Source organism: Oreochromis aureus, linkage group 17, assembly GCF_013358895.1.
Source record: "Oreochromis aureus strain Israel breed Guangdong linkage group 17, ZZ_aureus, whole genome shotgun sequence".
Classification (NCBI taxonomy): domain Eukaryota; kingdom Metazoa; phylum Chordata; class Actinopteri; order Cichliformes; family Cichlidae; genus Oreochromis; species Oreochromis aureus.
This window is the reverse complement of record NC_052958.1, coordinates 14143575-14167651: the sequence shown is the minus strand read 5'-3', so window position 1 is coordinate 14167651 and position 24077 is coordinate 14143575. Positions and strand designations below refer to the sequence as shown.

General features: G+C 42.7%; 1 protein-coding gene across 2 annotated transcripts in view; it reads left to right on the top strand.

Annotated features, from left to right (window-relative positions):
* The window catches only part of uhrf1bp1l (UHRF1 binding protein 1-like), a 32907-nt gene extending 9225 nt beyond the window's left edge, over nt 1-23682 (top strand). Inside the window, exons 2-23 of one of the 2 annotated variants that reach the window (XM_031758524.2) lie at nt 1221-1383; nt 3003-3041; nt 4136-4227; nt 4816-5005; nt 5089-5229; nt 5687-5854; nt 6454-6634; nt 6740-6823; nt 6925-7086; nt 7495-7610; nt 7696-7837; nt 8332-8525; nt 8636-9382; nt 9683-10368; nt 13284-13432; nt 14837-14994; nt 15087-15237; nt 16093-16134; nt 19183-19442; nt 19838-19943; nt 20111-20268; nt 21991-23682. In XM_031758524.2, coding sequence (XP_031614384.1) covers nt 1221-1383; nt 3003-3041; nt 4136-4227; nt 4816-5005; nt 5089-5229; nt 5687-5854; nt 6454-6634; nt 6740-6823; nt 6925-7086; nt 7495-7610; nt 7696-7837; nt 8332-8525; nt 8636-9382; nt 9683-10368; nt 13284-13432; nt 14837-14994; nt 15087-15237; nt 16093-16134; nt 19183-19442; nt 19838-19943; nt 20111-20268; nt 21991-22119 — 4258 coding nt within the window. In that variant the 3' untranslated portion in view covers nt 22120-23682. The remainder of the gene's footprint in view (nt 1-1220; nt 1384-3002; nt 3042-4135; nt 4228-4815; nt 5006-5088; nt 5230-5686; nt 5855-6453; nt 6635-6739; nt 6824-6924; nt 7087-7494; nt 7611-7695; nt 7838-8331; nt 8526-8635; nt 9383-9682; nt 10369-13283; nt 13433-14836; nt 14995-15086; nt 15238-16092; nt 16135-19182; nt 19443-19837; nt 19944-20110; nt 20269-21990) is intronic. The other variant, XM_031758531.2, reaches the window with a different exon arrangement.
* The last annotated feature ends 395 nt before the right edge of the window (nt 23683-24077 follow it).

Sequence of the window (24077 nt, the reverse complement as noted above, 5' to 3'; positions counted from 1 at the left end):
GTTAAGCTCTACTGTTGCCTTTGTTTCGGTCTTGCATAGAAAATGTGTTTTTTGTCATGAGTGCAGTTACACACTTTCGTCACAGTCTACATGCTGGTTAGCAGGATAGTAAATCACTAAATCTCCATTTTCCTGATGTTGCAGCCTTGATAATGGCATGTTATTGCAGGGCGACCAGTGTGTATTGGCTGTGAAAATCTGAGCTCTGACCCACTGGAGTAGAAGAGATTAGAGAAGTAACTAGATTAAACCTTCATGTCCTGTTTATGTGTTTAAAAACAATGAGTCAGGTTTCATTTATTTATTCTTTTTTACCATTTCAAATGAATTTCAGACCAGGATCTAATGCTTTTGTGGGGCTTTATCATGGTTTCACTGCATTCTTCAAACGTGATGCAGACCAAAATTGGGAATGTACAGGGAAGGCCATGAAGCTCTTGACGCCAAAATAAAGAATGTGAAATCAATAAAATCACAGTAGCTTTTAAAGGAGGTTGTACTGAATTGGTCTATGGAGATACCTGCGTCAATGATCCACTCAGTGTTTGGCTACTCTGCTAACTATTAACCAATACTCAAACTGTGAATGGAAGCAGAAAACACTTAGGTCATGGACATCAAGTTTGTGTGATTAAGTGTCTTTACTTTGTGTAAAAGCAAACAGGGACTCACTGATTCAATACAGCATACAGCATGGCAAAGAGGTTATAAAAATCACTGCCAAATACTTATAAATGTGCACCTTATTGTATGAGACTGTGAGGCCTGGGTACACTTTGTCCAGTGTTAATTACACATATTACTGTGTTAGACTGACCCCTGTTCTTTTTCAGCATCTGTTTATGAGCTTATCATCAGTAGATTGAGCAGTGTATAAGCAATACAAATACAGCTTCAGTTAAGTAGAAAACACCTTTTCCAGACACTAGCTTTGGTTTTATGATATATATCTTTCCATTCCTGTTCCTGGGATGTTAAACTCAACCTTAAATTATGGGCTTTTTTAGTGTTTCTAAGTATAATTTATTCTGTATTTAAAACTGTTTTTAAAACCACAAGCTTGTGTGTCTGTGTCTGTGTCTATGTGTTGTAATCGACATTCAATACACCGTAAGCACTACTCTTGGGATTTGCTTGGCTGGCCTGTCGGTTTGTTTACAGCCTGTTTCTATAAATATATCTGGACTCAAAGCTGGACTCTTCTCTTCTGCGTCCCGTAGGTTTGCTAAGAACCTGTCGCCAGACAAAATCAACCTGAGCACACTGAAAGGGGAGGGCCAGCTCACCAACCTGGAGCTCGATGAGGAGGTGCTCCAGAGCCTGCTGGACCTGCCCACCTGGCTGGCCATCAATCGTGTGGAATGCAACAAGGCTGCCATCAGGGTGAGACTCAGGGTTGTTCAATTTGTCACCTATTTACTGGAAACGATGACTTTTAGGGAAGAGCTTTGGCTTCAGATTGAAACAACCCTTACGCTTTTATAGAGAACATTAGGACTGGGAACACTGGGTTTGGGGAAATTAGATTTGATTTGTAAAATGAGACATGGGTTATGATGCTGGTTCCAGTGGTGCTTTTTTAATAAGTCATATTTAAATAGATGTGCAAAGCAGATTTTGCACTCAAGTCAAGGATACCTAGAATACTCCATAAACACACTCTGTGTATATACAAACAGTGTGCCTTAAAAACATGTCATACCAGTGTTGAAGGCACACTGGTAACCTCTAGTGACTCTTTGCACTACATAAGCACTCTCTGCTGGAGCTGTCTGACACTCTGGTCATGGTGATCAGCCAAGTATCATGACTGAGAGCAGCCTCTGACACACCCTGGAAACGGTGAATGGAGCTGTATAATTTTCTTCATGACTGGACTTTTATTCAGGCCAAGGTCCATTTTCCACCTCTGCCTTTCCTCCCCCACCCGACTACCTTCTCCTCTTATCCTCACAAAGCCGAACCCTCAGCTCATAGCATAATTTTTCAAGCCTTTTTTTCTTGTTTCGATTCGCTTTAAGGTTGCCACTTTGATGTCTGATCAGCTGTAAATGCAATGTACCGATGTTCCCTTGTCTTTACACTAAAAGCCACGTCAGTTACGGTCAGTGTAAGGGGAATATGATTTCTGAGTGAACAATGGAGCTGGTGAATTGAAACCTTCACTACAGCCTTAACGTAGCTCACTGGGTATTTTTGCGTTTGCTATTAAACTGGCTTTTTAAATAAAACAGAAAGCAGATTCATATCTCACTTCCTCACTTGTTAGATCCCCATCTGTTCTTTGCATCTTCCTGTTACGGAGACAGTAAGCCTCACACATTCACCTCTTCCCTTTAAAAGGCCGCAATACACAAATTAGAGTAAATATAGGTTGCTTCATTGAATGGTCCTGTTGAGTAAAGTTACACAATCGATATCTAGATGGGCAAAGACTCATTTGTAACTTCATATACTGTAGTAGATGTTTCTGCCTCAGTGGCTTAAAAGATGAGCTATAACCACCTGATGTCTTTGTGAAAACCAGAGGGAAGGTAAATGAAATGGATTTAATTGAATTGGAGGCACAAATCCCGAGCATTTCCCATTACTTGATTTATGACGTCTCCCAAAAAGGAGTCGCTCTGTGACAAAAAAAACAAAACCCTGAAACCGAACATAAGCATTTAATCTCTTTTGCTATATTTTGCTCCTTTTTCTCTTTTTACTGAATTTGACTTGAATCAGGAGGCTGCATGTCGAGGATTAATGGCGCTCTGGAGATGGATGAATGAGCTGCCAGTCAGTCTATGCTACTCATTGATTACGTTTTTGTCCTTTCTACTCTGCTCGCTGTTTTAACTTCAGTTTAGTTGTATTTAATTGGATTTGTACATCCTGTTGATTGAAATTGCATTTTTCATTTCAGTGAACCAAAAATCTGAATGAGTGACGTAAAGATTAGAGTTCTGTGTAGCATGCAATGCTGCAAAGCTGACACGCTGCTCTGCTTTCACCCACAGATACCATGGACCAAGTTGAAGACTCACCCGATCTCTTTGGTAAGTTGATGTGCCACTTTTGTTTTTTTTACACAATCTTGTTGTGATTAAAATCAATAAGTGAATGTCCAGGATATATGATACACTTTATTAGAAGGTTAAGAGCAGGAAATGGCAAACAAAATGTGTTAGTAAGCTTCCTAAAGCACTGCTGAAGCTTTCCTTTGACGCACTTGCACATATGACGTACGAGAGCCTCTAGTTCCCGTCTTGAGCCTGTTTTATCTTCAGTATGCGGTTAATTGGCCTTCATGTTGGTGCTGAACTTTTCCGAAAGCTCGTTTATGTCTGTTCCACTGGCTGCCAGTGTTTCTCTGACCTCCGCCTCAATGAGCAGGCCACAGGTGTCGGGTTTATAGACTCCCAGTCTCCAGGTAGCTTCAATTCCCAGAACACGGGCCGCTGAAAACCAGCAACAAGAACACACAGTACACCTGCCTACACAAAACCTTTAGACGCCTTCAGCTCTGGGCGTTGTGACCTTTTCGGTCTCTAGGAAACATTTTTGTGTTTTCTATTGTGCATTTCCTCTTCGTGGTTCATTAGTTTTAGTGTTAATTTGAGCTTTTTCATATCATACTATGTTTGTTTTTTGTCAAGGGCGAGATTTAACACATTCAGGTCTGGCATCAAAGTACGAAAACAGCACTTCATTCACATCTCTGTTCTGATAAAATACACACCACTGCTTCCTGATGTTTGTTTGGTTGGCAAATTTTAATACGTTGACAAAGACTATATAAAAGTAAGGCTGTTTGCTTATTTTGCATATTTTAGCTCATGCAGCCAGAGGATTGTTGGGCTCATGGTTAAGCTTACCAAACCTTTATCACAGAATCACTCAGCCTATAGTGCTGCTCAAAATTTAACTAAACTGAAATAAACGACCACCTAATGGTCTTCACTCAAAACATGCTCAATTTTGTCTTATGTCTTTCTCAATGGATTTTCATTCTCATTAGATTGTGCAGTACAACCAATTAGTGATAAGACGTGACAAGACAACCAATATACTTCTGAACTGTGGTTGATAATGAGCCAGATGAGCTACTATGTCTATGATATTCTCATCTTTGACTTGCCTGTTCTTTCAGACCTTGGATAAAGTGGTGATGGAGATGAGTACCTGCGATGAGCCTCGTCCACCCAATGGCCCGTCTCCCATTGCAACAGCATCAGGACAGAGGTGGGCTCTTTGGTTCTTTCTATTATGCTCATTGGGATGAGTTGGCTGAGCAGTGTAGGCAGCAATGAAGTGCTTTCAAACTGTTCAACAGTCCAGTTTTTGTTTTATTTTTGCCTTTTCAATGTAAATGAAGGTACCATACACATAGTGCTGACCAGTAATGCCAAAAAAGTATCAAAACTAATTAAAAATAGATATTTTTAAAATGATTTTTTTAACTCAAAACAGTTCTGTTGTGTCACTATACACCACCATAAATGACTCTGAGGGGCAGCTGAACCCTCCCTCTCTAGCAAATATTAATTACTCAACCTCTAGTATAAAAAAGGGTCATTTTTATAAGTTAACAATGGGATGGGAGTTTATTTCTGATCATAAAAGTCACAAATCAAAGTTCAGAGATAAGACTAATATTTACTTTGCCTGTTGTACAGCTATGAGCGATCAATAAAGCTTATCTTTAAAAATTAATGAATAGAAAACATGGGGGTTATTTAGATAATGTGTTTGTTTGTACAAAGATGCAGATGACTGACAGGCTAGTAATGATCTATTGCTCCCCCCTCCCTCTTTCTGTCCATCTTACAGTGAATATGGTTTTGCTGAGAAGGTGGTAGAGGGCATATCCTTATCAATCAACTCCATTATCATCCGGATCAGTGCCAAGGCCTTTAACGCCTCTTTTGAGCTCTCCCAGCTGCAGGTTTACAGCGTCAACACCAGCTGGAGTATCAGTGACTTGCGATTTACTCGCATTCAGGACCCCCAGAGAGGAGAGGTCGGTATTTGTTAGTTTTAAACAAAATAAGGGTAGTTTGACACACAACGTTCTCATTTACCTCCCTTTTTTGTTTCGCTCAGATTCTGACATTTAAAGAGATCAGCTGGCAGATGATCCGAATCGAGGCCGACGCCATCCAGAGCGCCGAGCACGAGATGTTGAGCGCCCCCATCCGCCTCATCACCAACCAGTCCAAGATCCGAGTCACTCTCAAGAGACGGGTTAGAAACCGCGCATGTGCCCTTTCAGATATTCATGCTATGACATTTGATGGCGCAGGCTTGAAACCCAGACTCTAAGCAACATCGGCCTGTCCACTGCGAACAATGACCCCTCTGTGTGGCCTCACAGGCTGCAGGGCCAATAGCAGTGCTTCATTAAACAGCTGGTGTTTATTTCAGCCAAAATGGCAACCAGTATGCAGTTTCTTCAGCACAAAGGGCATTTTAGTGTGCTGAGCAAAAGTAATTGGCCTGCTGAATTCCTATTGGACAAAAACAAAGATACAGATGCTCCTTAAACTGCAAAACCTGTATTCTGTTTGGTTTTTAAAAAATCTGATAAATGTTCTTGTCAATTCGGTGTGTTTGCTTTTGTGTCATGTTACATTCCTGGAAACTCTTGGCGAACCTCCACCTGCATATTGCTTGTTTATAGCAACTCTTCTGTGTGATTCAGATCAAAGACTGTAACGTGGTGGCTTCCAAGCTGATTCTGATCTTGGATGACCTGCTGTGGGTGCTGACAGACTCTCAGCTCAAAGCTATGGTGCAGTATGCCAAGTCCCTCAGTGAGGCTATGGAGAAGTCTGCACAGCAGAGGAAAAGCATGGCCACAGAAGACCAGGTACCAGTCGGTGACTTTTTCCACACATAGAGGACGGTTGTCATATTTTCTTACGTTCTTTTCCGTGCTTTATAAACCATTATAATTATCTCTCCCTCCCCATTTTTCCATTTTTACCATTTCCTCCTCCTCTTCCTGTTCATGCTCTAATTGCGCCCTGTGTGAATGAGCCATGGTGTAATATTTAGTCCTTGTGCTTGTCAAAATCACATCTGATGCCCTATTTGTGCCAACAGTATGTCTTTCACTGTTGCTTTTTAGCATCTTTCAGTCAGTGTCCTACTTTCCTGCTTTCTACACACACACACACAAAGACACAAAATGTACAGACAGCCATCACCCACTCAAATTCACACCTTCCTATATCTCAGCAGCTTTACTGTACAGTAATGAATCGGTTTCCTGTAAATCGGTCTTATATGCCACCTGGTGGAAATACTGAGTACTTCACCGCTTTTTTATTGGACTCATCAATCTTCATGACTCACTCTTGTAGGAAATGAACTGAAAACCTCATCAGTGACAAGAATAGGATGATCTATCAGAGCATTTATAACATGGGCAAAGCGTCAACACTTAAAACGTTCTGTGTTCTCCAGGTGTCATCGCCGCCCCCTTCAGCCCAACAGGTGCGCACACAACAGGCGTCCTCGGCCGCCGACCAGAGTGCAACCATGGCCAAGCTGTTCAGCGCCTATGATGTGTGTGAGACATCGCACCATCTCCAGATCACACACCTAGACCTGCACATCTGCGACGATATCCATGCTAAGGACAAAGGTAACGCATGTGCAGCCTTACGCATTTACTTTATTAAGCACACAAATGACAAGCATGATTGTATTCAACTTAAGGTCTCTTTTGTTTTTTCCTTCTGGTGTATAGTTGTCAATAAAAGGATAACAGGTGGAGCCATGCAGCTTTCCTTCAGCTCCATTACTTTGGATTACTACCCTTTCCACAGAGCAGGTATGAATTCAGCTGTTGAGATCAGTAATATGTCAAACAAACCAAACATGGTTTACTTAAAACAAACGGAGAATTTATCTATTGTGTTTTGATCTTCATAGGTGACAGCTGCGCTCACTGGATGCACTACAGCGACGCCACTAAAACGAGAGAGAGCTGGGCACGGAGCCTCCTGGATGAATTCAGGACCAACGTGGAGATGTTAAAGAGCACAGTTCGAGACCAGCAAGGCCCGAGCCACATGCACAGTTCCCCAAAGCATGGTAAAAGCACACACGCTCACACACAGGTGTAAGGTGCATTTTTGTTGTACCCACAGCACATCACCCCTGTGGGTTTTCTGTCCTCCAGTGTCCCTTAGGGACGATGTGTATGGCTCTCTAGGAAGTCAGGAAGGAGCGGGAGGAGGAGCAGTAGGGCTTAGTGAGGCACACTCCTCACTACTAGATTGGAGCCCACACGCACGGCCTCCAGCGCAGTGCTGCTGGTGCCTGGAGCCAGGTACCGCGGTGTGTTTGCGCACAGCTTGGTGCGGTGATACACACCTTTGTCTAGGCACAGAAGTTTCTCATTGGAGAACTGAGTGGTGACACTGTTCGCCCTCTCTGCTGTTGTGTTTTTAGTCATTTCCTCTCGTTTTACCTTCACATACCTTCTTCTTTTCCCTCCAGGTAAGATAAACACGTCTTCCAGCGCTTCCTTCAGTCCTCCTGCACCTCAGACTCCCAAGACTCAGCTCATGTCCAGCTCAATTGTTCTCAGGATGGCTGACTTCAGCATCTATCAGGTTCAGTACTGTAGCAGACTTTTTCTGCAGGAAGTCACTAAGGCTGTATACATTTTCTCAACTACCTTTAATTTTCATTTTTCAGGTCTCAACAGCAGACCAGAGCCGCTCCAGCCCCAAGACCATGATCTCCTGTAATAAGAAGTCCTTGTACCTTCCATCAGAGATGCCAGCCATCCATGTAGAGTTCACAGAATACTATTTTCCTGATGGAAAAGACTACCCTAGTAAGACTTTTGTGCCTTAATACTCAAGATACATTTATTTTCTGACCTCACAAAAAATGAGTTGATCATACGCTGTGTAAATAACAATTTTTCTAAACCCGGGGCTCTGCTTCATGGGAGGTTTTCTATCTCCCATCACACTTTCGAGTCCATTTAGTCCAATCAGTGAGCTGTGGGGTTAGTCACTGACTGCTGTGTGGCTGAGAGAACATTGATTTTTCTGAATTACACTCAGTGCTCTGGATGAGGGATCACCCAATTAATTCATTTATGGATTTCTCACAAGCTCTATTAGGACACATTATGAAAGCCACTAAAGGTTTTTTACTTTTCTGACTTTGAGTGTGCAGCCAAGAAAATAACATTCAGCAAATTAAGTACCATTCCTTCCTTCTTCTTCTTTTAATACGTATAATGTCTTATTACTTTCTGCTACGTGTTTCTAAATATTATGTAACCTTTCCACCTTTTCCATCATGTTTCTGCTCCTCCAGTTCCGTGTCCAAACCTTTACGCTCAGCTCAATGCCCTGCAGCTGGTCCTGGATCCTCGCAGCCTGGTGTGGCTCAACCTCTTTGCCCTCGACCTCATGCAGAGTCTGGAGCAGTTCATGGAGATCTACAAGCTCACTGACTCTCAAAAACCAGACGAGCATGTTGACATCAGGGTTGACGGCCTCATGCTGAAGGTAAGAAGGACTGCAGAGACATATGCCGTTTCCTGGTTTGAAGCTTGGACTGTATTTTCTTGGATTCATGCCTTTTAAAAAAAAAAAAATTATTATTATTTCTCCACTAGCTCGTGATTCCCACTGATCAGGACTCTTCTTCGCCTGCTGACCTGCCTCGCTCCATCTCAATTCAGACTTCAGAAATGGCAGCCACTAATACCCGACACCCAGCCAACTGCACGCGATCCCACCTTGAGGCCCTTCTGCAGGCCTTTGAAGAGGAACCCTTCTTCTCTTCATCTTTTTCCTCTTTCCCTCGCTCCTCATCCTCTTTACCCATCCTCCATCCCGTCTTCCAGCGCCACGCTCACGAACAGGACACCAAGTTGCACGACATTTATCGGGGCCTGGTGGTGCCCACGATGGGCACGGACGCCCTCAAGATGCCTGCTGCCACTGACTTTTGGGCGCTGCACTTTGCCCAGTTTTGGGTGGACTATGAAGGAACCCGCGGAGGTAAAGGGCGGCCGCAGCCCTTTGTGGACTCCTTCCCTCTAACTGTGTGGGCGTGTCAGCCAGCAAAGCTCGTCCAGCATCAGGAGAAGCTGAGGAGTGCTGCTGGACCAGGACTGTCCAGAAGCTCGTCAGCGGAGGCTGTTGCACGTTTACAGAGGAAGCGATTATTAAAGGAGTATTACAGCACTGATGCAACGACATCATCATCTCACAATAGCAATTCAGCACTGCCAGCCAGTAATGGCCTTCATAAACCCCTCTCACTAGACAGTCTGCCCTCCTCATCCTCCTCTTTGCCATCAGATAAGGATGCAGATGTGCATGTGTTGGTGCATGTGCAGAAGCATCTGAGCGCTCAGGTATTTTTTCATAAAGGCTTTCGTATCTAATTTGCTTTTTTTATTCAATATCTTTGATTGGTTTGAAACCTAAAAAGGAAGGAAAATCTGTACTTAATTGGTAATGGTAACAGTTCTGATCTGACCTGACTGTTCATGCTCAGGGATAAAAAGAATAAACATCACAGACTGAAAAGAGACAGGAAAGTTAAGAAGTTAAACAATAAACCTTTGATAGTTAACAACCTCCCGAAAAAAGCTTCACAGCATTAACACATTTATACATCTTTAGTAACGCCTTTATTCTGTGCATGTGTTTAGGTGAGCCATCGGCAGTATGTGTTTCTGATGCAGCTTCAGCGCACCATCAAATCCCTGCAGCAGACACTACAGCAGGATCTGGAGAAGATGAGCTCCAAGAGAGACCGCAAGGATCCTTCCCACCATCCGGCAGATCGCCAGCCGTTCACCGTCTGCTTGGGCCTCCTGCTCAAAAGCGCAGAGGTGTCCCTGCTCCTGAAGCCCATTCCGCAGCCCGAGGGTTCAGGATCTCCTCCAGGCTCGGAGCTGTCGCCCTCAGAGAGCCGAGGAACTCTGGAGCCTGCGAGTGATGCGAGAGACGGGGGAGAGAAAGGCAATGAAGGATCTGGCTCAGAAGGTGGAGGAGCCAAGCAATCTTGCACTGTAGACCAGCTGCTTTGTGGCGATGGCTTAGAGGGAGGACCCATGCAGGTTCCTGCACCTCTCGTTCCCGCTTCCACTTCAACTACACATCCCGACTTGAACCACAAAACCTCAGCGGAGGAGAGGACTCCAGCTAAAAGGACTGGGAGGGGGAGTTCAGATGAAGGTGGCGAGGTGCTGATGGATGGGCTGTCTGGAGGTGATGATATGGGATCTAGGTTAGACTCCAAAAGCCAACCATGTGACCATCTGCCTGATCCACTCAGCAGCAAAGACTGGAGCGACAAAGACAAGGCTGCAAAGATGCCTCAGTCAATATCCAGGTATTCAGTTTGTCTCACGAATGCTGTTAGTTTCTACAACAGAGTCATTACTGATACGTTAAGGCAGAAGTGTGCTGATTCACCATTTAGACTCCGCTGAGATAAGCCAGTAATTAGTTTTGTTTATACACTTCAGTATCACAAATTTGCAGAAGAGGAATCGCTCTCCCAGGAATCAGATGCTCGCAGTACAGGCTGTGTAAGCATATTAAGTCAGTGCTGAACACCAAGAGATAAACAAAAAAAAAATTATTAAGGATTCAACAAAGCATAATTTTAATAATGTTAGTCTGCTGATGATTTTTTTGATTAACCAGTTAATCTTTGTAGAATCCTTTCCTGTCGGGAAAGCCTGTTAAAGTGGCCATTACAATGTCAGCATCCTAACTAATGTTGTACAGATGCTTGTTTTATGCAACCAAGGTCTAAAGCCCAAATTTAATACCATACAAGCGCTTGAATCACACCCATAAAAAAACCAAAAACAAAACAACATATCCCCTGAAAGGTTGTCTCCTTGTGCTATTACTTTCATCACTCCTGCTGCGTTTGGATCACTCCCTGGTAGACCTGACTACTCGTTCATGTGCATTTGAGATTTGCCCTGGTTCTCATTTATTAAAAGTGACCCTGCAACCTAAATGTAACTTTGCAGGGAGCCAAATGTTACGAACAGGGCTGGACAGTTTAAGACATTCTCTCTCAGGCGTCAAGATGTTACAGCAGGACTCTTTATTAAGAAAAGGATGCTCCCGGTTGTGTTACTGTCTCGAAGTGCTTCCTTCAGTTTGGATACTTGGTTCTCTTTTGTGCTGAAGAGTGCGCTTGTAGCTGGAAACGGAGCTCTCGTCACCAGGGAGGAAACGGTGAAATTGCAAATATGCATTTGTAGATCAGATCATGACTTCCATGGAGTAATCCAAATATAACGGAGAGACTAGAAGCAGTGCAGCATCTCGCAAAAAGAGGCCCTTGAAAGTGACAACAGGCAACTTTAAATTGGGATATGTTTGTTTTTTATGGGTGGAGTTCTAAAAAGTTTTGATTCAGTTTTATTCATACAACGCCCAAATAACAGCAGCAGTTGCCTCAAGGCCCCCATGAGTAAGCACTTTGGTGACAGTAGGAGGGAAAAACTCCCTTTTAACAGGAAGAAACCTTCAGCAGAACCAGGCTCAGGGATGGGCAGCTATCTGCACTGATCAGTTTGGGTGAGACGAGGAAGAGTAATCAAATGTGTAATTGGGGGAGAAAAACAAACTCAAACAATCTTAATGTTTGAAGCTGAAATCTTAATTTCCATATGATCTTTAAAGCTTGAAATGTAACACTTAAACCACTTCCAGACTAGTTCAGCCTTCAATAAGTAGTCCAGAAATGTTCAGCTGATGACTTGATTTAGGTGACAGAAAATTAATTGACAGCAGGGTTATTAATTAATGAACTGATCAAGTCATTTATGTAGGAAAAAGGCTACACAATCCCTTTTTTGCTCAACTTTATTTTAGATGTATGTAAAAGTTTAAAATGGTTACTTAGGTGACCGTCATATGAAACTAGTTATGCCTTTTATAAGAGAGAAAGAAAAGAGCAATGGATTAAAATATGGGGAGCAGGAGTGTTTAGGCACAGTACACGACAACTATACTAAGTGCTGAGTGCACCCTTAGCTGCAAACATCATGTCAAAAAACCAAATATCTATTAGATTTTATAAGTAAACCAGCAAACATATTTTCTAGTAGATGATTTGCACCCTGTTTAAAAAGCGTTGCGGTGCTGTCACATGTCACAGTTGTCAGACTTTTGTTAAATGACCCAGACAGCTTTTTCAGAAAGCCCTCTGTGCCTCGCTATCATTGACCTACATGAGTCTTTCTCACTAATTTCACGTCTATTCCTGAACACAAGAGCTGTGTGTCGAATTCCCACATGAGTGCTCGTCAGTCTGAATGTTCAGTCTTCTCACATCACCTGTCTCACTCTCTGAATGTTGGCCGGCCACGAGCTGCTGTGTCTTTTCTTACATGTGTTTTCTCATCTGCCGTCTGTCGACATTTGGATGTTCTGTGTCTTAACTCATTCACTCCCTTTTCTGCCTCTTGACCTTTGCTTTGACCCATGCGAGGTGTGCGTATGTGTGTGTGTTTTCTCTCTATCAAGGAAAGGAAGTTTGTCTGTGGTTTCTGATCTCCTCAGCTGCTCAAACTCCAGCAGATCCACCTCCCTTTATTCCATGTCCAACATGTAAGCCACTGGATCTGTGACTAGCTGTGCTAATGAGGGTGTACATGTACCCTGTGTGTGTCCTTGTGCTTGTAGTCTGTGGATGAGTTCAAATGCAAATGTGTATATGTGCATCCCTGTGGGCATGCATTTGCATGAGAGCATGTCTGTATGTCTTAATTTTTTTTTCGCCCCTCTGTTTGCTGTCTATTTGTTAACCCTTCATGGTAGAGATGAAATGGGAAGCTCTTCCTTTGTGACAGTCTCCCCCCCCCCAGCCTTGTGTTCTCAGTCTGTCGGGAGCAGCTTTATTTTTTTGTCTGATCTGAATTTTCCTTGAGATTATTTCTGGCGCTCTGGCGAGGATAGCACACTTGGTTCTTACATGACCTTAAACAACACTACACAAAGGAATGAAGCGATATTTAATTCATGACTTGTCGAGTAGGCTCTGTCAGCTCAGAGAGAGCACTGTGGTGTCGGCTAGTGTCGGCATAAAACAAACTCCTATCAGATGTGATGAAATAGTTTCACTGGACTCCTTTTTTATGTCATTGTTACTCAGTCTGTCATAACTTAGAATTAATTGCATGCATTAAAATTATACCTCAAGCAGAAACAGAGTGATCGGAGTGATTATGGTCACTACTGTCACACTTCCTCATGCGCCCGTGTATGTGTGTGTTGTAGTGGTCGTTTGATGCGGGATCGCTCCCAGTCCAGTTTCTCTGTGTCCTATAAAAATATGAAGAAGAGCCCCTCTCTGCAGTCCCTGGACAACATCTCCATAGATAGCTCCCTGATGGAGGATGGAGACACTTACAGCCTGCTGGATAGAGGTAAAAATATCGTTTAGTTGCACTAAGCTCAACCATTTTATCCTGACCTTTGGACTTCTTATGTGCTTCATGGAGTAGAGAATATCTCCGCAGGGATCAAGATTTAATGATTTGTGTAGATGTAGTTGCAGCTTGCTGTTTGGCCATAAGGTGGCAGCATTGTGCTGGTTGTGCATTGGGTGAACTGGATTACATGAGAAAGAAAAAAGTTACACTAATGAATACAAAACATGATATACTATACTGCATCAACAAAATTTAGGCCAACAATGCAGAAGCTGCGTGTGGAAAAAATAACTACAGCCTTACTGCTTCCATAGGAATTAAGAGGGTAAATAGTAGGCAGGTGCTGCTAATCAGATGCACTTGATTAACTGCTCATCAGTAAGTGTGACCACCCTTGTAAAAGCAGAGGTTTTGGCAAACTGGGAAGGGTTATGGGCATTTTTTCACACAGTCTGAAGTCCATCGTCTTACACTGAGTGACTATTTACAAGTGGGAAACATTCAACACAGTTGCCAATCTTCCCAGGAGTGGATGATGTAACAAATTCACCAGAAGTTCAGACCCTGCAATGCTCAGATAACTGTAAAAACCCAAGAGCTACATCTCAGACACTACAGGCCTCAGTTCATGTCTTAAAATTTAAAGTTCATGACAGCACAGCTAGAAAAAAGACTGAACAAGTACGGCTTGTTTGGAAAGGTTGTCAGGACAAAGCCTCTTCTCTCTAAAAAGAACATGGCAGCACAGCTTAGGTTTGTAAAAGTTGCATCTGAACAAAGCACAAGACTTCTGCAACAATGTCCTTTGGACAGATGAGACCAGAGTGGAGGTGTTTGGACATGATTCACCGCCCTATATTTGGAGAAAGCCTGACACAGCATATCAGCACAACTGCTGGGTGACGATTTGGGCTTGTTTTGCAACCACAGGACATGGGCACCTTTTGCAGTCATTGAGTCCAGCTAAAGCTTGGGTCATGCTACAAGATGATGATTCCAGGCAAAGTAGCTAATTTACAACAGAATTGCTGAAAAAGAAAAGAATAAAGGTGCTGCAGTGGCCTCAACCTGACTGAGCTGTGCATTAACAAATGCCTGCAAACTTCAAGGAACTAAAGTAGCAGTGTTGTTAAAAATGAGTTGCCAAAATTCCTTCTTAAGGACTTTGAGACGCTGATTAAGTTGGACAGAAAAAGTGAGTTCAAGTTATTGCTCTTGTAGGTGGTTCTGCAAGCTATTGAATCATGACATACACTTAGTTTATAACAGATCCTTTTTATTATGTGTTATGTAAAACCTTAGAGTTGAACACAGGGTGTATGTTTCTCTTTATCATGATCATAAATGTGTTTACTTGTCTGTGTGAGTCACATTTGTATTCCTTTATGTACTTTGCAGACGACGTGTCCATCTCAGGCTTCAAAGACGTCATCAGTGAACAAAGCACCGCAGAGAGCGCCATCGAGGCGCGGACTGGTCAGGAGCACGAGGGAGGAGAGTCCCCCGACTCTGCCAGCGCAGCATCACAGAGCATTGACGAGCCCACCAAAGACACAGTAAGAAACAGAGAGTGGTTTTGGGATGAACAATTAAAAGCCAGCTTGCACAGCTTATTCGATTTTTTTAAATATGTATTCCTCACCTCCAGGTGTCAGTGCTGGTGTTGAAGGTGCAGTCGGTGTGTGTGGGCATGGAGGCCATGGGCGAGAGCACAGCCGTGGCTCTGGAGGTGGGCCAGGTCACACCCAGCCAGCTGGGAAATGTCAGCCTCAGACAGTACCTCAGCAACCGCAGCCTGGGTAAGAAATGCAAGTCGGCTACGCGCATGTTTTAAAGTTTTATCTGAGAATGAGCATGAGACAAACAGCTTTTCATGTGAGCTCTAATTATTTTTGAGTGTTTTTTATTTAAATGTTACAAATGCCAAACTATCACATGAATATTGCCACATTAAGAGTTGATAATTAGCAAAACCAGTGCTAATACATAAAATTGTGTGCACCTGTGTTTGTTAGTGGATTTAGACTCAATCCAGCTACAGCTTTTTTTTTTTTGTGGCTTTTTATCCATTTTTTCATTTTTTTTGAGGAGGTGGAGTGTTTGACATTAGAGAGTAAGAGAAATCATTAGGACAGAGAGAGGAAGGAACACGTGATAAAGGTCCTGGAACAGACCGTCAGGATACTGAGGCAACACCTCCTGAGATTAAAAAAAAAAATAACGTTGTTCACATTTGAAATGATGGGGTGAATCAGGACATCATGTTTCTCTCTCAGCAGATGCCAGTGAAAGCAGGAAGGTGATATATAGAGAGTGTGGGGGGGGAAAAAGACGTTTGTTCTCAGTTACAGCAGTGATTTATTGATCATTTAAGGCTTTGAGTGCTTCTCAGATTTGAGAATGAATTGCCATCCTTGGTGGAGTTTCTGGGACAAAGCCAGACATTTCATGGCATATCCCGATGTGCCCCCCCCTCGCCCTTTTTGACCCAATATAGCGATTAATGAGAACACAGAAAAATGATCGGTGATGAATGCAGCCTGAGTCTGAATCCACTAATCTTCTCAAGTGCACACACACACTTGCACACTAACAGCCCACCACTACCACCACCCCCTTCACCTTTTTCATTTACCCTCCATAACTCCCCACAGGTATGGTGTGTTCAGTACCAATACCTGCACAAAGCAGCCAAGGTAACTGCTGTGTGTTAATGCACCATCTGTAGCCTAGCGTGCATGCTTGCATTGGTGCCTCTTTTTCCATCTGTGTGTGTGTTTGTGTGTGTGTTTGTGTGTGTGTGTGTTATGGTTTGCAGGACTTGCTCAGTGGCATGCGCTGCAGATGCAGACGGCGTGTGTTGCAACGCATGAGGAGTGTGTGTTTGCTCCTTTTTTTAGCAGCAGCAGGGGGTGCTGATGTGGTATTGTGTATGTGTGTGTGGGTGTGTGGCACTTAACAGAGGCTAAATGTGACCGTAATGGAGTGAGTGGTCCCATTATTTGCAACATTAGGCCTGCAACCTTCAAATCTACACACATTCGTGCCATATTTAGGGTAACAGCTACTTTTTGTGCCGACAGCTTTAACCCCAAATCCTCCCATCCTTCCTCTTCCACCTAATTTGCCCTCTCTCTCTCCATCTTCCCCTGTTTTTTTTTTTTTCTTTTTCCCTCCTACTACCTCATCTCTCCACTGCAGCAGACTTTGCAGTTTCAGTCCAGTGATTCAGACAATGAGAGAAATGCCAGCTTTACCCCTCGCCTCCTCTCCTTCTCCTATCTCACAAAAGCTATCCTACCTCCTCCTCCTCCCCTCTTCCTTCTTTGTTTCCCTCCACCTTCCTTTTTACTCTTCCCTCCAGGTCCTACTCCATCTTCCTACTAATCCTCTGTCATTCACCCCTCCCTTTCCTTCACCTTTCCTTTCCTTCATCTCTCTCCCTCTGTAGGCCACCCCCCCTCCTCCCTGTCTTATCACAGTCATTCAGTTCTTGGCTGCTGGCTCCCTCACTCTCTCTCCTCACCCACTCCCATCTTCCCTCGCTTTGCCTCAACCCTGGCTGCTCAGGATTGAGAGAATATGCAATTTTATCTGAGGAAAAGCTGACAGAATTCGGCGTATGTGTGTGTCTTTGAGTGTTTTTGCTAGGCGTGCAGTTGCCCTACAGTATTAACCTTCTCCTGACTGTCCTTCAGAGAGCGTTTGAAAGGGAAGTGACGCACTTCTCGCTGTCATAATAAAAAGAGTGATTTCTTTAAGTGGCCATTTTCATGCCTTGCTAAGTGTTCCTATTGCGACTCTCTCACCTGTTCAAAAACTTGTCTGTATTCGTGCGCTTGCCCAGTGAACGTCCCCCTTTTGTTTGCTGACGTTAACGTAAAACAACTCCTTGAGACTTTTCTCACTTCACGTGTGTCTTCTTTCTCTCTCTTCTCATTTGTTTTTGTCTTCTTTACTTCTGTTTCTCAAAAAAAACAGCAAAAAAAAAAAGAAAAATAGGATTCTTACAGTCACATTTTATAGTTCCTGTAGTCATATTCAAGTCATTCAGGGGTGAAACTCTTTTTTTTCATTAGTACACCAGCAAACCTTTTTCTTTTCAGCTCCTTGGAGCTTAGATTTGCTGGGTGTCTTATTCATATAAAGAATAAAAAATTACTAAATGAAAACTTTTACTTGGATTTTCCACCAAACCCTCGAGTCCCCAGTCTTTGGAAATAATTAAACATTACAGCTGCAAAGAGCCGATGGGACTGTAAAAGGTCTCCTTCAGCCCACCTTCTTCTTAAATCCTTCCGGCTTCTTTTCTTTCTTTCTTTTTAACTTTTTGTTCAACTCTGTCTCCCACTCCTCTTTCTGATATTATTCTTCCTCTGTCTTTTCATTCATCCCACCTCTTACTTTGAGCTTGTGTAAACCTGATATTAAAATTCACCCTTTATTTAGAAGAAGTAACTGTGATGACCTCGAGATGTTTTTGACACATTTTAAGAAGTAAGGAACGTCCTTAAACTTCACTGTGACAACAATGTAAGCATATTAAACTTTATTAATGTGTTAAACGCACTGCTCAGCTACAGCATTAAAACAATCTGCCTAATATTGTATAGTCCCACCTGGTGGGTGTTAGCAGTGGATCCTTTTCATGATGTAGTTTGTGGGATGACGCCTCCATGGAAAGCACTGATGCTCAGATTTGACTGAGGGAGATTTGAGGGTCAGTGCTCAAAGCTCTTTGTCTCATTCTTTTTCTGCATTGTGACATGGTGTGCTTGGTCAGCTGTAGTGTTTTGGTGGGTGGTAAGTGACATCCACATGAATGGTAGCACCCAAAGAGTCTGATGATTCTTGATTTCTGCTCCAGCATTTGGATGGCAGGGTCAGAATTGGCATAAACAGCAAGAAAGCATGGATCCATCCTGCCTTGTATCAACGGTTCAAGCAGCTGCTGGTAGAGTAATTGTTTGGGGAATAGTTTCTTGGTGCATTTTGGACCCCTTAGTATTAACCGAGCATCATTTAAACACTAAAGCCTTCCTGAGTGTTGTTGCCGACTATGTCTGCCCATAGTGTACCGACTGTTTGATGACTGCTTGCAGCAGGACAACATGCAATGTCACAAAACTCATTTTAAACTGGTTTCTTGAGCATGAAAATGAGTGTCCTTTACTCAAATAGCTCCTACTTCCATCCACTTGATAAATCCGCAGCAGCTGTTTGATGCTGTCATGTCAGTATGAACCAAAATCTCAGAGGAATGTTTCCTGCACCTCGTTGAATCTGTGCCATGAAGAGTTAAGTTGTTTCTGAAGCCAAAAGTGGGTCTAACCAAGTACTAGAAAGGTGTACCTAATAAAGTGACTACACTGATGTTGAGAAAAGGGAATAAAAAAGGAAAAAACAGAGATTTTGGCACCATCTGACTTTTTTTCTCTGACATAAATTTGAGACCAGTGTTCATAGTTGGTTCAAAAACATCTCGAGATAAAAGTTTGCAGTCAGCTAATATCAGCTGATGGTTTGACCTGATTACACAGAGAGATTAAAACGGTCCAAATCTTGAATTAGACAAGAAGTGGGATTTGCTTCCTGTCAGATTCCTGCGCACTTTCAAAAGCCACGCCAGCCTTATTTCATGTTGGGTGGATTTTAATGTCGGGTGTATTTAAGCTGACTTATCGCTTGTCCACGCTTCACAAATGTGACATTGATGTTAACAGCTTATGTCTCTTCCTTCCCAGCTGGCGGCGAGACCAGCTCTGCATCCATCCAGGGCCTTCACAGTCCGGCGGTCCGGGCTCGGCTGGAAAGCGGGCCCTGGGCCGCCGCCCACTCCCCGTTGGCTGAACGTAACGGCTTCCTCCAGCTGCAGCTTCACGATTACACGGCAAGCTTCATGATGTCCTCGCTCCGCAACCTTGCCCTTTTCCTGGAGGATGACTCGGCCTCACAAGTGCTGCCCATGGAGATCAGCGTCAGGGACACACACATTGATTTAAAGGTGAAAAGACTTATTTCAGTTTCGTACTTTGCAAAGTTTGTGTTTTACCCCGAGGTTACTGTTGCAGAACACTAACAGAACTGTTTCAGAGAGAAATTTGTCTCATTGCTTCAAATCCAGTTCTACTAATGGAGCCTATAACTCACTGCCGCAGACTGAAGCAACTTCTTGTTACCAAGTTAAATATTTTGAACTGTGGCCTAATTGGCATTTGGATTTGAACTAAAGGTTTAATGACACAGAAAGAAAAGGCCTTTCTACTCTCTGTTTGGTTCTTTCATGGTCAAAGAGCCTTGCTGTGGAACTGATTTGAGAAAATGGATGTGGACTAAACGTCTCCCTCGTTCTTTCTCTGGTACACTCCATCCCAACAACATGTGCTGTGTCTCCTACAGGATGATGACCCTCGTGATAATCCCGACTCAGAGCCCTCGCCCATCACGCTGCACATCGACAGCCTCATCATACACAGAAGAGACGATGGGTCTTTCTCTATAGGAGGTGCCAAACGTGCACGCGTTTTCATCTGCCAGATATTTCCACCTCCACTCTAGTGCTGATTCACTGCAGTTATATAAGATGACCTATTAAATGCCTTTTTAAAGTCCACGCTCGCTGCATCCACACATCCAAACTCCCTCCTTTTCCCTCTCTCTTCCTCCTCACAGTGGACAGAGCAGGAGAGGCCAAACCCAAGAAAGCGGCCTCAGCGACTGACAGCTCTCTGAGTCCAGTCCCTGAGACTGTGGGCGGCATCTGTGGTGTTTCAAAGGCGACGCAGACTCAAGCTCCGCCTACCAGCCCCCCTCCATCTGACAAGGAGATGGTGAGAAAGACAGCAAAACACAGTGGAAAGAGAGCGTAGAAGCAAAAAAAACCAAACAAACACCACATGTGCAAACAGTGTTGATGTTCATGTTTTTGTTCTTCTTCTTCTGCATCATCATTTTCTCCTACAAACAGCTCCAAATGAGAATGTTGTTTCTTTCTGACCATTCTGGAGGCTGAAGCATGTTGTGCCAGGTTTTGCTTTGGTAAAGCTATTCCAGTTCTGTTTGGCTTCAGTTTCTTTCACAGTGGGAGTGATATTTAGAAACTTAGGAAAAGCTTTGCATTTTCAGCCAGATCTAAAATCTACTCAATACTTATTGTCATTGCCACCAAAATAGCTAAATTACCTTTTAAACTTGAGCCCACGGTGAGGGTCTGTTTGGAATTACAATACTCTTTAAAAGTCTTGAGCCTCTCTGCATTTATTTTGCTGGAAAAATGTAAATTAGGTGCAGCAATTTATTGACCACCTTTATTCTTCAGCACAGCCTGAACTCTCTTAAGCAAACTTTCTTGTAATTTCTTTAAGTAGTCTTCACAAATAGTTCTCCAGGATTCTTGAAGGACATTCAAAGCTCTTCCTTGGATATTGGCTGCCTTTTGTTTCGTTCTTTGTCAAGATGATCCCATACTGCTTAAGTAATGGTGAGGTCCAGGCTCTGGGGAGGCCAGTCTCTGAATGATAGTGTTTTTCTGTCCTGGTATGCTTTTATTGTGTGTTTGGGATCATTGTCATAATGAACCCACTGTCAATCAGGTGCTTTCCAGATACAGATATTGGATGGTGAGACCATTTCTGATGAAGCTTCAGTGAACAGTAGATGGATCAGCTGAAGGGTCAGATGCATCTCTCAGGTCCTGTTTCAGGTCTTGACTGGATATTTTCCTATTTCTTAAGGAGATGATGACTTTCATATATAGATAGATAGCTTTTTTTTTTTTCTTCCCTTTTGTCCTCCACGTTTTCAGGTTCCTCAAATTTTTTTAAAGACACACTGCACACTATGCTCAGATACACTGAGCTTTTAGCTAATAGCTCTCTGGGGATCACCTTGTAGGTGCAAAACTACTGTTTATGAACAAATTGTGTTTTTGAAACTAGATGCTAGTAACAAAGAGTCTAAATGTACAATTTTAAATGGTCTCTGTGCATTGCTTCTATTGCTCAAGACCGCTTTGAAATATTACCACAAAATCTGTCTCTTTGCAAGCAAAATGTAAAGAAATGAGGAATGACTCAAGACTTTTGCATCATACTGTAGGCAGCTAAGACCTATTGTCTCATCTGGTTTTTTGGTCACGGCTAAAAGACAGAAGTCATTATGTGCAAAAGCCACACTATAGTTCAGTGGAATCAGACATGAAAAGCCCCTGAAACTGTTCACTGTAGCTGTTGCTTGTTCTTCTTCCTCTTTGTGGTAAAACTTGCTGCAGTCGTTATGTTTTCTGTTCAGCCCAACTTTCCAAACAAGTAGTATTTCTCTTAAGTCTTCATATAAGCAGCATTCCCTGGGGGGGTATAATATTAAGCCTACCGATGAGACACGCGAGACACCTGAATGACTTCATACCTGTAGGGAAACTGAGACTGGAACGGTTGGAGCTGGCTGATTAACAGCAACTGAACTGCTGAGAATGTCGGTGGTCAATGAAGGATGAAATGTTCCATATTCTGTATGTGGGGCAGATTGTGATGTTTGTTTATTTCTTCTTTCAGATGCTGATCGAAGAGAATGAGTGTTTAAAGGTGGAGCTTTCCCGGGCGAAGATGGCGCTGGCTGAGGCTCAGATGGAGAAGGACTCGCTGCTTCACCGACTGAAGAACCTCAAAGTCAGCACCAGCTAGACCGCCACTCTCTAAGACCCTACAAGTCTCGCAAAATAAGAAGGAAAAGATGTTTTTTTTTTTTTTGTTTTGTTTTGTTTTTTTAAAACTACAGCGGCTCCCTTTTCACGAGCCACCGCGTGACTTCAGACTTATACAAATGAAACAATCCTGAGTCTTTGAAGACCCTGAGAAAACACATTTTTACACACTTGTCGTCTGTTTTATGTTTTCCACTCTGGATTGTGGACAGTTCACACGTTTGCAGCGCTAAGAAGGATAAAAAGCGCACCTGTGTGTGTTTGTGTCTGTGTGTGTGTTTCTGTGAGACAGCAAGAGGACGAGATTTCTAACTTTGGTCGTGCCTACAGAAAACCATTCCCAGAAACCTGCTTCTGTTGTTCAAGTTTCAATTAAAAACAAGCATCCCAGCTTTTCTTCAGTGAGCTTCACTCAGACCTGTAGGCACGAGGAACCGCTGAATGTCGTATCTTCAGAGGAATGTCTTACTTTGCACTGCGCTGAAATTCGATTTGTAATCCAGCGCTTTCATATTCAGAGGGGAGCGACGAATCATGTTCCTGCTCGTCCTCACAGCGTGTACAGTGTATATTGTACAAGAATGTGAACACATAACTATTTTCTACAGAACTTTGAATGATTTTGCAGTGATTCAGTTGAATGAGTGTGTCTCTCAGTGAGAACAAGCATTTCTTTACAAGTAAAGTGTGAATTTCCATGGCTTTGACACCAGTCTGTTCCTCCCCGCCCGCACCCATTCCCATTTATTTTATTTTTTTTTTAATTATGTGTAAATAGCTCCTTAACATGTGCTGCACTTTTAAAACTGGGGCAATGTAAATACAACAATCAGAACTGTGAGAGAAAAGTTGAGCCGACGAGTAGAGACAGTGGAAATAAACGTCCACTCTGAGAAAAGAGGAAAATTAGGGCACCTTAAAGCTGCCTGATTACTTAGGTATGCGTGTGTGTGTCTTTATGTGAATTTTCTAATCTGCCATCTAATGTAATTTTATTTTATTTTTTTTCCGTGGACGCACAAAGACTATATCTGTTCATGTGCCCATGCCTCATGCTTGTGCGGCTACTTTAGGGGGAGTGACTTTTCTAACAGCACATGCTTCGGCACAGCACAAAAGGATAGTTCTTGGCGTCTGTGGAGTCGGAACATTAAATCGGTCTAAAGGTGCATTTATCGTAGCCTGTGCTCTAGCCTGGCCCACTTCATTTCAGAATGTTTTTTGTTCTTTTTAATTTAAAACAATGTTTTGGTTTGTTTGGTTTCCTGAAACAAAGCTAGTTGCTTCCACGAATGAGCGATTCAGACTTGAAATTAGATTTTTAACAGAGATGTCTTCATAAAGAGGAATGTTTTACTTTACATCTGCTTTATTTTGGCCCATTTTTCCTAGCCTTTTTTTTTTTTTTTTGGAAAACTATCTTAAAAAAGGAAAACAAAAAATAAATAACAAAACAAAAAATAATAAGTTGTATTTTGTCTGTCAAAGCTGCTGAAATACTCACAATAATAAAAGGTATCCGACTGAAAAGGTTTCAATCTTTCTAAGTGTCAGGTGTGAGTTTCTTTGCACACATCTTTCTTCTCGCCTCATTATCAGACTTCCTGTGCCTACGTCTAAAGCTCATTACTGTCAGTAGCTTAAAAATGCGAAACGCAAACTGCCATGAACAAACAAAACACACTGACGTTGTTCTTTGGTCTGTGAGCATTTGTCAAAAGTTATGGAAGAAGACACAAACGCTGAGCTATGTTTTAAACTGTTTTTATAATGTTGAATATGTTGATCTAAAATATTAAGATCAACATATTCACCATTACCTCATTGCTTATTAGTTGCATATTCATTCTTTATTAAACTCACTATCAATCCCATATTAATTGCTTACTCTATTTGGCCATTAAATAAGAGTTTTCCTTCATAGAATACAGTGTTACC